Source organism: Plecotus auritus (assembly GCF_963455305.1).
Source record: "Plecotus auritus genome assembly, chromosome: 9".
NCBI lineage: Eukaryota > Metazoa > Chordata > Mammalia > Chiroptera > Vespertilionidae > Plecotus > Plecotus auritus.
The window spans coordinates 17398898-17411208 of record NC_137783.1 but is presented as its reverse complement, the minus strand read 5'-3'; the positions used below and the strand labels follow the sequence as shown (position 1 = coordinate 17411208).

At 51.4% G+C, this 12311-nt stretch overlaps 1 protein-coding gene across 5 annotated transcripts in view; it reads right to left on the bottom strand.

Annotated features, from left to right (window-relative positions):
- Window positions 1-12311, bottom strand: part of SH3PXD2A (SH3 and PX domains 2A) — a gene marked incomplete at its 5' end in the record, with an annotated part of 261903 nt that overhangs the window by 139805 nt on the left and 109787 nt on the right. For all 5 annotated transcript variants that reach the window (XM_080687644.1, XM_080687640.1, XM_080687643.1 and 2 more), the window contains one exon: window positions 5629-5704. In XM_080687644.1, coding sequence (XP_080543770.1) covers window positions 5629-5704 — 76 coding nt within the window. The remainder of the gene's footprint in view (window positions 1-5628; window positions 5705-12311) is intronic.

Below are 12311 nucleotides of genomic sequence, written 5' to 3'. Positions count from 1 at the left end.
TCTTTCTCTCTCTTCTTCTCTCTCCCTTCCTGTCTGAAATCAATAAAAATATATTTAAAACAAACAAAAAAAACGAAATCCGGTCATGAGGCCCCTCAGCCTATAACCTTTCAGAGACCTCAACGCACACAGGACAAAGCCTTGTCCCTTAGAGTGGTCGGTGTCTGGGGCACAGCCTGGCCCTGTGTGGCAGCCACGCTGAAAGCTCGCTCAGCCTCCACAACCAGGCTTGTCATGGTGCAGAGGTCCAGCACTTTCTTCCTTTCTCTCCCCCCGCCCCACCCAGCTGCCCTCTTGCTCTCCCCTCTGTCATACCTAGGCTCAGGTACCTGACCTGTCAGTCAACTGCACTTGAGCATGAATTTACTGACAGCACCATTCCTAGGGCACAGCAATGTCTTCTCTACGAATGGAGTGAGAGGATGGTTGGGTACCATGTACATAAAGAATTTCTTGGGGGGGTTGAGGGGGTTGAGGGAGAGATGAGTAATGTCACTGAGACCTGAAATCACTGAAATCTGGGGATACTGCCAACATGCAAGGGATTCCTGGTTGCTAGAATTTACTTATTCACTTTTGTGCCACAGCAATTAACAAGAGCTACACCAGAATCCAGTACGCTAGAACGCAGTCCAGGGCGCGCTTTTCTGCATGTTAAATTAAATGGGCTGAGACCTCGAAAAAAGATGCGTTTCTGCTTAAATCAGAGGCTTCTTGGGGAAGATACCCTAGCACATGCTCCATTCAGGGCTGAGGATTTGGGGTGGGTGTTTAGGAGGTTGATCCCCTTCCAGAAGTATCCCTGGCTAAGGAAGGCACAGAGCACGTTATAATGAAGTGACCTCTTTCCCTGGTCCAGAACCGTGGGATGACACGGGGCAGGGCTAGGGGGCCCAATCCCCACTTACTTCCAAAAGTAAACGAATTCTTGAGTGGCTGCCTCCTGCAAAGCTCATTATTCCCAGTGAGGCCTGGCAGCTCTGGAGCTGAGAACTGTGATGCTGGTGCCCCTGCTGTGTTATCAGGTGACAGGGCCAGGGCTGCATAGCCCCCCCACTGCTCAGCCTAGGTCAGCCATCTGAGTCATCAACTCTTCAGAAACAAGCTCCTTGCTGCTTTGCAAGTGACCACAGGCAAGGAAGGAGAAGCAAGAAGTGTGACTGGGGAGGAAATGCAGCGGGGAAAAGCTGAATCAACAGAGAGAGCAGGGAAAGGAAACCCCACATTTGTGTCCCGCAGCAAAGCCACCGTGAAGGACAGGCAGGCTTGCAGCATGCCTCTCACTGTGCAGCTCACACAGCGCTGTCCATGTGTTAACTGCTTGGAATGTCCTCCTAAACCACAATGATCCCATTTGACAGATGAGGAGACTGACCCCAGAGGCTGTTTTATGGGGCCAGCATCGCCCAACTGATGCACACATGTGGAGCCATCTTGTTCCTGGGCAGGCCCCTCACAACCCCACTTCATTGCTTGTTGCTGTCCTTCAAACGCACGCCCTCCGTCACACTCAGGTCACTATCCTTGCTGTCTCCTCAGCCTGACACTCAGGGCCCTGATCTGCCCAGGCCTGGCTCAGTTCAGGTGTCACCTCTGCAAAAAGGCCTTTTTTGACCACCCGATCTCAGATGTCCTGCGCCCAGCTACCTGTCGCTTGACTTGGTTATTTTACATTCTGGAAGTTATCACTATCGGATTTTGTTTGCTTTCTGCTCCCCACTGCAAGGTGAACTTCCTGAGAACAGCGCCCCAGTCGAACTTGTTCTCAGTGACATCATCAATGGCTGCAGCTGGGCCCGGCACAAAGCAAGTGCTCAATAAACACCTTGGACAGGAATGGACACGCTTCCACGTAGCGTTCAAGGCCAGCTGCCGACAGCCGCCCTGAAAACCGCCCGCCCCAGATTACAGAGCAAGAGAATGATTTGGGGGGTGGGGGCAGTAATTACGGCAAGAGAAGACCCAGCGTTTGCAGAGGAGGTCAGAGGAAGCTGCTTTGAAAACAGCACACGGTGCCTCTCAGGCCTATAATCTTGTCAATCTTTTCTAAACCCTGGCATTACCAGCAGACGCTATTTTTCTTTCTCCATCACGTAGGCCTGTCTTTTCCTACCGTCGGAGGTCATCAGTGGGGCTCAGAGACCTCTCAGGCCCTCTCCCTTGGGGGGTGCAGTAACTGCCAGCTGCCTCCCTCAGCGCTTCCAAGGCCGTTCAGGGAGGGCTTCCTCAGGGGCATCTGGTGGAGACTCGCAAAAACTATTGCCCAGGGAGAAGGCCAGCTCTCCCCACACCATGGACCAGCTCTAGCTCGACATCCCTTCCCCCTGCTTCCTTCTGCCCTGGAACAAACACCGGATCTGCTGCACAGGGCTCCGGGGGCAGGGAGAGGAAGGCCCTGGAGACCCTGCTAACAATTCCCCCAGCTCCCTCCTGCACTGTGGCTCCACATGGCCTCTTCATGAAGGGGCTGGTGTGTAAACGGGTGAGCTGGCACAAGAGACCTGAGCATGCCCGCTGTCTAAAAATACATGCCTCCAAGCCCATAATGTCACGAGGCTGCCTGCAGGCTGGCAGCACCTACCTTGATCATGGCTGTGGGCTCACTTTTCTTCCTAAGCTATCCAGTTTCTCCACGACTCATCGACTCAGGAATACATACACGTATGGGTGGGACTGACGTGGGTATTGGGGTGAAGGGGCTTTCTGGCAGCTCAAGGGGACAGTCCCAGACAGCCCAGGGACACAGATGGCTTGTGGAGGGAGGAAACCTCGCACAGCCTTGGCGGAGTGAGTTCACCCCTCTCTGCTCCACTGCCTGGCTTCTGACGTCTCTGGGTCCCTGGTCGCAGTTGTTTGCTTTTTACATCAGCAGCTACACACTTTAGTTCACTCTGTAATGACCATTTCCTCCTAGGGAGCCTCCTTGGACTGGCAAACTCAGGATACACAGGAAATCGACTCCAATCCCAGGATGGGCAACAGGAGATGGATTTTCCACAATAGTCTTTTAAAACAAGGCAGAAAGTTCTATGTAAACAGCAGGCTGCTCTGAGAGGCTGCTGACCCCACCGTGCTGAGCCCAGCGTCCTAAAGAACTTCATTTCCACCCACAGAGCAGGAGGCCCCAGAAAGCACAAGGTCCACTCGCTGTGAGAGCATTCTCCCCGGCTCCCTTCATTTCTGTCTGTCTGTCAGCAGGGCACTAACTGCCTTTTGTTCTGGATTATCTTTCAAAGGTGTTTGCACAGCAAACAGCCTTAGACGACAGAGGCAGTGTCTCAGCTCGTTTGCCTTTGCCTTTGCCTGGGGAGACCGAGAGAGTGTCTTTCTCCAGAGCAAAGGGGTAGGTTTGCTTACTCTCTGCTACAAGAGCTGTTCCTAGGCTCCAGGCACTTCTCCTGTAAGGTAACCCGCTAAGTGTGCAGACATTCATCTGGGCCCCTTGAACTCGGGGGCAAGGAGAACTGGAGGCAATGGGACTTGGAAGCAGTGGGGCAGCTGCATTTATGGAGCATTTACTACAGGACGGGCACCGTGCAAAGTGCTTTACATGAATCCTTTTTTTTTTTTTTTTAAATATATTTTTATTGATTTTTTTACAGAGAGGAAGGGAGAGGAATAGAGAGTTAGAAACATCGATGAGAGGGAAACATCAATCAGCTGCCTCCTGCACACCCCCTACTGGGGATGTGCCCGCAACCAAGGTACATGCCCTTGACCGGAATCGAACCTGGGACCCTTCAGTCCGCAGGCTGACGCTCTATCCACTGAGCCAAACCGGTTAGGGCAACATGAATCCTTTTCATCCTCACCACAATCCCATAAGAGTACCAATAAGGGAGGCCCCTGGTCGGGCAGCAACTATCAGGTTATCCTCTCCTGGGGTAGCTGGTGTGGAGGGCAGCCCTGGCCCAGAAGTCAGAGGTGAGGGTTCTGGTGCCGGCCATACTTCCTGGCTGTGTAGCTTGTGTCAGTCTGTTGGTCTCCCTTGGCCTCAACTTCCTAGTCAGTAAAATGGGGATATATCTTCCCTGGGAGGATCCAGTGAGTTAGCTATGTGGCTGTGCTGTGTAACATGCTGGGCACAGGTTAGGAGTTGGTTATAATAAAGGCTTTTTTTTTTTTTTTTAGGTCCTACTAGAGGCCAGCTATACTTCTAAGCAGCTGAATGTTCATTTTATCCTTACAACAGCCCCATGAAGTAGATATGATTATCGTCCCCTCTTTCCAGATGAGGAAACTGAGGCATAAATAACATTGGGCCACCAGAGCCAGAGTTTCCAGGGCGGAGCCAGGGTTTCCTGGGGCGAAGCCAGGCAATCTGACGCCCGAGACACTGACTATATGGTAGTAGCAGGACGGAAGCGTGCACTTCACCCCACCCTCCTACCCCACCCAGGCTTCCAGGTCAGCACCAGGGCCCCCTCTTTCAGGGGTGCCTTCCTCAATTCACAATGAGCTGCTGCTCCAATCAAAACTGGAACTTCAGCCCTAACCGGTTTGGCTCAATGGATAGAGCGTCGGCCTGCGGACTGAAGGGTCCCGGGTTCGATTCGGTCAAGGGCATGTACCTGGGTTGCGGGCACATCCCCAGTAGGGGGCGTGCAGGAGGCAGCTGATTGATGTCTCTCTCTCATCGATGTTTCTAACTCTCTATCCCTCTCTCTTCCTCTCTGTAAAAAAAATCAATAAAATAAAATTTAAAAAAAAACAAAAAAAAACTGGAACTTCACAGCGCAGAGAAGGTCACATCCTGTCTTAACTGGTTCCCTAATGGGGGAGTAGGCCTTGTCTCTCTCACTAGCTTGAGGATTCCTTAGAGGACAGAAATAAGACCAGATCTTCCCTGACCTACCAGGCCACCCCAGCCCCACCCTGGGCACTTATTCCTGGGCCTGGCCTAGGCTGAGCCCTTCATCAACACCCACGGATGGAACAATAATGAGGTCTTCTTTCCCTGGAGCACTGGCTGCTCCTCATGCCCAGCACCAGGGCACCCACTGGCTTCATGTTGGTTCTGGGACACTTGTGACCATTGCACCCCAGCGGGGCTCTCAGGCCCCTGGTGGGCAGAGCACTGGACTCTACTGGCGCAACATCTAAGGCCATTACAAACCCGGGTGTTGGATGTTCCAAGTTCCCTCCCGGCAGCGCAGGGCGGCAGCGCAGGGCGGCAGCGCAGGGCCAGGTCGGGCACGAAGCCTCGCCTGGGTGGCATGCCGGGAGGATGCAGGGGATCAGACAGGGAAGCGTGCTCAATTTAAGGTTCTCCATGGTGACAATGGGAGCTAGTGACAAGAGTTCAGCCTGCAGTTTTTTATCCTTTCATAGGAGAACTTGATCTCTGTGCTTTTGTAAAAAGGACACGAAGTCCAAGAGCTTGAGAAACTCCTCGGAAGTTACATGACCCGGGGCCAGAGATGGCCCTGGGATGGTAGGAGAGGCCCCTGTGAGGACAGTGGGCCTTCAAAATCAGGGACTTCCAACCCCCTGGGGACTGGCTAACATGCAGCTTCCTAGGCCTGCCCTGCCCAGAATGTCGGGCTTCGCAGCTAGTCTTTCCCTGGCCTAAGGCCTGCCCCTCCCCAGGTTGCCCCCTATCCCATCAGAGGGCCACCCGGGGCTTACCTGGGAGGAAGGGAATGATCCTCTGCTTGGGGTCCTTCTGTCCACCTTCGATGGGAAACTTATCCAAAAGCTGCATCTGAGAAGCCAGACAGAGGAAACAGGATTCAGAAGACTGGACCGGCCCCTCAGCAGCCTCCCCCACTCCTTCCACTGCTCCAGGGCCCCACTGTCCTCACACGGATGAGTGACATCTCAAATCTCTCATTTCACAGTCGATTTCCAACCCATATGGGGCATGAGAGGGAGGAGGCCAGAGCTCTCTATGCATCAAAGGGGGTGTCTGAGCAATCTCAAGGAGGGATAGGGGCCCGGGAGGGGGCCAGGGGTAGGTGTCAGGAGATGCCCCTGAGTGAGACCAGGGTAGGGCTCAGCAGGCTTTCGGGCCACGCTGTGAGGTTTCCAGAGGCTTCTTTGGGCCCAGTTTCTTGGTGTCATATGCTGGGTGAGCCCTTAAGCCACCTGCCATCCCAAACCTCCTGGGCCAGGAGAGGGGAAGGCCCTGCCTGATACTCCAGATAAACCAACCTCCCAGAACCCGCTCTGCAAAAACAGACCCAGATGCTACTTTAATTGCAAAACCAAATCTGGCCCCTTGTCCCCGTGGCTGGAAGAACCCCCTCCTCCGTTTCCTACCTTCCCACCCTGAGATCGCTGCTGTTTTTCCAGGGACAGACCCGCTGGAAGAGTTTCCAGGGTTCTGGAGGAACAATGTTTTTTTCTTCTGCTATTCTGGGCTGAAATTCTGTATAAACTGGAAAAACACACAGGAGACAGGATGGCCGCGGTGGCGTCCCCGTCGTCCCTGGTGCATGTGGTTAATCTCCCTCCCGAGGCACAGGCAGGAGCAGAGAAGGCAGGGCTAGCTCGCCCTGTGGACCCAGCCCTGTGACCTGGGGCAAAGCCCGGAGCTCCCTCAGTTGACCCGAAGGCGCCTCATTGGTAAAATGAGGAAGGTCAGTCACATGACACCTGAAGTTCATGCCTTCCTTCAGATATTTACGGAGCATGAACTTGGGACACTAGACACTAACAAAAGGGCAGCAAAGAGAAATAAAGCCTCTGGCCTCAGTGGGTTTGCATTTTAGTGGAGGGAGACAAACAGTAAACAAATAAATACATGCTCTTCGGGGGAAGGCGTGCTATGAAGACACATGAATTAGGATAAGGTGTTGACGGAGAACCTGGTTGTTACTTTTTATACAGGGCGGTGAGAAGGGCATGTCAGACGGCAGGTCAGCAGAGACCACAGGCCACGCAGGAGGGGAGGGCTCCAGGGAAGTGCAGAGTGTGTCTAGGCTGGAGAAACAGGACGTGCAAAGGGCCTGAAAAGGCCAGCATGGCTGGAGTGGAGTGAACGAGGGCCGAGGTATGGGCGACGAGACCCAAGAGGCAGGACAGGCCAGATCGTGAAGAGGAAGGCTTGAGCTACAGGGTAGTGAATGGGCCACAGAGTGGAAGCAGATAGACCAGTTAGGATCCTGTTGATGGTGGCTTGGATCAAAGTGCTAGCACTGGAGGTGGTGAAAGTGGTCCTATGCTCAATGTCACATGTGTGTGCACGTACACATATCCCTAACCATCCATCCGTCCATTCCCTTACCCACCCACCCATCCAGCTCTCACAGGACCTTAGGATTCTCTCTTGCACAAATCATTATCCAACATACACAGGCTATTTGGAGCCCACACGTGAAGGGCGGGTCACTGTCGGATTCCATTCAAAACAAAACAGAGACTGCACCATTATTAATTTTCACTTCCCTGAATACAGACTGAAATTGAAGAAAAGCTGGCTCATGAATTTTCAAACCCTAATGTGGTAAGGCCATCTCTCAAAACTTACTAATTGTGCCCTAGCTGGTTTGGCTCAGTGGATAGAGCATTGGCCTGCAGACTGAAGGGTCCCAGGTTCGATTCTGGTCAAGGCACATGCCTGGGTTGTAGGTTCCATCCCCAGTAGGGGGTGTGCAGGAGGCAGCCGATCAGTGATTCTCTCTCATCATTGATGTTTCTATCTCTCTCTCCCTCTCTCTTCCTCTCTGAAATCAATATATTTTTTTAAAAAACTTACTAATTGCTTGCTACATGTAAATAGGGTCACTGCGCCATAATGGTATAAACCTGTAGTTAGGACTTTAAAAATATGTTTCCACTGATTTTTAGAGAGAGGACGGGAGAGAGATAGAGACAGAAACATTGATGAGAGAGAGGAACTTCATCAATCAGCTGCCTCCTGCACGTCCCCTACTGGGGAATCGAGCCTGCAACCGGGGCATGTGCCCTGACTGGGAATCAAGCCACCAACCTCTTGGTTCCTGGGTCAATGCTCAACTGCTGAGCCACACCCACTGGGCTGTAGTTAGGACTTTAAAAGATCAATACATTTTCCAAATAAATTCTACACAGAGTAGGACTCTGATTTTCTTCTCTTCCCATTTTCCTCACCCATATTCTATTTTGTAAATTTTATTTCTGTTTCTCATAAGAATTCATGTTCACTGAGGGGGAAAACTAGAAATTAGAGAAGCAGTGGTTAATCCAAAAGAGAGTAAGAATCACTCAAAATCCTTCCCCCTGCAAAAGCAACATTAACATATATATATAGTATCGATATATATATCTCGATTCCATTCTTCCATGCCCAGAAATAAAATAAGCTCAGCACAACACCCTTACACCGTGTAATGAACATTTTCCCATGTCAGAGAATACTTCCATTTCAGTCTTCTGAACTGTGACACGGAGGCCATGGTTTAGTCAGCTACCCCCCTAGTCTTGGACACTGAGGTTGTTTCTGACTTTTTGCTACTATATGTAATACTAGGGTGAAGAGCCCAGTCCACGTATCCATGCATACTTCTTTACCACTTTTTCTATTTTTGTTTCAATTTGTTGAAATCTATGCATATGTACAGGTGCCTTAAATCTTTAGCAGATGGGTAACAACTATGTGCAGGCCAGACCAGGGCCCCTAAGCAATGGCTCCACAGACTTCCTGAGGGAGAGCTTGGAGATGTCTGAAGAGAAAGGCAGGCCCAGCAACACACCCTCTCAAACCACTTTACTCCTGAAAGAAGGTGGCCGGCTGGACCCAATAAGCTGGGGGACTTACCCGAGGTGGGGCTCAAAGGAGTGAGGCTATAGCAGTGGTCGGCAAACTCATTAGTCAACAGAGCCAAATATTAACAGTACAACGATTAAAATTTCTTTTGAGAGCCAAATTTTTTAAACTTAAACTTCTTCTAACGCCACTTCTTCAAAATAGACTCGCCTAGGCCATGGTATTTTGTGGAAGAGTCACACTCAAGGGGCCAAAGAGCCGCATGTGGCTCGCGAGCCGCAGTTTGCCAACCACGGGGCTATAGGAACTTTAAATTTCCTATCGGCTCTGACACACCTCTGTTCTCTGACTCCTAAATTCTTTTTCAAACCTGAGATTCTCATGGACAGGGCATAGGAATGTGGTGCCAAGAATGGGGGAGGGAGGGTGCCTGCGGGATTCAATCATTCACTCCTTTCTTCCAAAAACATATGCTGTGTGCCTTCTAGAAGCTAGGTCCCCTGTAGGAGCTACAAATAAGTTAAATCACAGTCTTGACACGAAGGAGCTCATAATCTAGATCTAGAGCAGGGACTCCCAACCTCAACACTCATACAAAGCCTCTGCAGACAAGTTAAAATGAGGATCTGGCCCTAGCTGGTGTTGCTCAGTGGACAGAGCGTTGGCGTACAGACCAAAGGGTCCCAGGTTTGATTCTGGTCAAGGGCACATACCATGGTTGCAGGCGCCTCCCCAGCCTGGGCCCTGGTCAGGGCGCATGCAGGAGGCAACTAATCAATGTGTTTCTTTCATATGGATGTTTCTCTCTGTCTTTCCCTCTCTCTTCCATTCTCTCTAAAAGATCAATGGAAAAATATCTTCGGGTGAGGATTAACAAACAAACAAATAAATAAAAAATAATAAAATGAGGATGTGATTCAGGAAGTCTGGGCAGGAGCCCGAGATCCTGCATTTCCATCAGGCTCACAGGAGATGCTAAAACTGCTGGACAGTAAAAACACACACAAAAGGAATGTGAAATACCTCATTAACAATTTGTGTATTGATTGCATGTTGGGCTGATATTTTGATTAAATGAAAAAATACTTTAGAAATGATTTTAGCTGCTTTACATTTTTAAGTGGCTACTAGAAAAGTTAAAGTTACATATGTGGCTCATGTTACATGTCTATTTGGAGAGGCTGCTCTAGAGCAAGATGGTTCTTTGAAGGCTGCCCATGCCTGAGTCACCTGGTGGGGGGTGGCTTCCTGGGCCCCACCCGGAAGTTTGTGAACCTTTACTCTGGTGCTAGAGACAGATGAGTAAGTTCTGGAGTGGCCGGGAATGGTGAGGACATAGGAGCTGGAGGAGGAGGTCAGGGAGGGCTTCCTGGAGGAGGTAAAGCCAGCTTGGCAGAGTGACAGTTCTATTCCCTGTGCCTTTCCCGCTAAAGAACAGTCTGAATTTCCTCGATGGGTTCATGTGCCTCCTGGAAGGCAGGGGTCATCTGATACAGCTTTGAGCTTTCCCCAGAAGGCCTCTCGGAGGATGCTTTGCAGCTGGCCTCTCCTTCTTCTGTACCAGACTCTCCTCTTCCCCCACCTCTGATTTAAACTGGGCCCTCCTGGGCCACAACAAGCCCATCCGCTGAGAGTACAAGGTCAACAGAGCCATGAGTGCCCAGCTGGTCTGCTTCCCTCCACCCCTAGCTCTCGGGTGCTGAGCCTAGCCACACTGGTCACTAATCCCACCACCACTGCTGAGCCCAGAGCCTTGGTGTCTGCCCTCTCTGTCATCCCCAAGGCCCACCACTAACCAGCTGCCGGTGATATTCTCTTTGCTCACAGGTCACCTTTCAAAGAAAGCAAATCTCCTTGTTCAGACTCCAGAACAAACCACATAAAGGCGGCCCAGCTGAGTTTACTCAGTGTGGGGGGCTCGCAAAGCTGCACCGTTCAGAGGGGTGGGCAGTGGAATAAACATCTGGGGCCATGTTTGATATACAATTCAAATGTCACCCACCCAGGGGGCCAGGCAGGCTGCAAAGTGGTCCTGTAAGCTGGTCGGCGCCCAATTTGCAGGGTTGGGTTCGAAAGATAAACCGCTCACATGAAAGGCTAAGGGGGGCTGCCTCATGCACAGGCCTGCCCAGGCCTTCCGTGAGGAGGAAGCCTGGGTGTGTGAGCAGCGAGGAAGGAAGGCTCCGCCCAGCAGAGACCTCTGCTGAGGCCACCTTTTCAGGCAGGAAGTGGATTCTCCTGTCACTCCAGCAAAGGCCTGACTCAGGCTGGAAGAAAAGCAGGGCCCTTTGCCAGGGCCCTTCTTACAGAGAGAGGCGTTTGGCTAATGGAGCCCTTTGCAACCACATCAGAACCTCGTAGTGCGTGGAGGATGCCCATCTGTTTACCTAAGGGGTGGATAGTGTGAGAGATATAGGACAGCCTGGCTCCAAGAGCTAGCCGCACCAGAGAAAGCTGACTCAGCAGCTCTTCTTAGGGCTGAACAGCAATAAACACTGAGCAGGGAAGCGGGGGGGGGGGGGGGGGGGGGGCGGCAGTCCAGCTGGGGCACATCTGTAACCCAACAGACCAATTCCTCGCCCTTCCGAGAGGGTGGAGTTCCCAGCAACTCCAGCTTTGGGGCTCCAATCCTCAAACCTTAATCCACTTTTTCCAGCTCAGGAACCGAGGGGGGCATTACTACAGATCCTGGTGGTACCTTGACCCAGAAATTCCCCTTACAAAGAGGCAAGGCCACCCAATCTCCCTGGGGACATGAGACATGAAGGGAAACCTCTGAGTTTGTCCATTCTATTGACTGAGGGCTCACCAGTCCATGTGAGAGAGGCAGTGTAGGCATGAGGCAGCAGCAGTTGCTCAGAAAATTCCCAGGATAAGGAGAGTTTGAGGATGAATGGATAGGAGGGATACAGATTTTCTTGGCAAAACCACTACAACTTTCAGGTAACAGACTTGACACTCCAAGTATCCCCGAGACAGCAGCCAGGGCAAGGCAGGAGGCAGAAAGGAATTGCTCACCCCACTGGATGTATTTGGTTGCTGGGGCATAGACCCACACCATGCTGAGGCTAAGACCGGGGTGCTGGAGCACACCCAGGCTGTGAGAAGGAGCCCAACCCAGCTTCCAAAAGTCCTTAACAAGTCAAAGAAGTCTTCCTTGACCATTTTCTAGGAAACATGCAAGCCTTCACTACTTCAAATCCCTTTCCAATCAAGTCACCACCTATGACATTCTATGCACTGTATGAGTACAATTCAGAGAGTGTAAGTCTTGGTCCATGATGGCGAGAGCTAGGGCACAAGGATTGACCCAGTAGCGTTGGATGAGTGTCAGCCTTCTGAGAGGCATAAAAAGCCATGCTCAGTGGTTGAGCATCAACCTATGAATCAAGAGGTCGATTCCCAGTCGGGGCACATGCCCAGGTTGTGGGCTAGATCCCCAGTGTGGGGCGTGCAGGAGGCAGCCGATGGGTAATTGGGTAATTCTCTCTCATCATTGATGTTTCTATCTCTCTCTCCCTCTCCCTTCTTCTCTGAGATCAATAAAAACATGTGTTTTTTTTTAAAAAGCCACGCAGTGAGAGTTCAGGAAAGGGCAAGATCAGTGTGTCTGGGGTAAGCA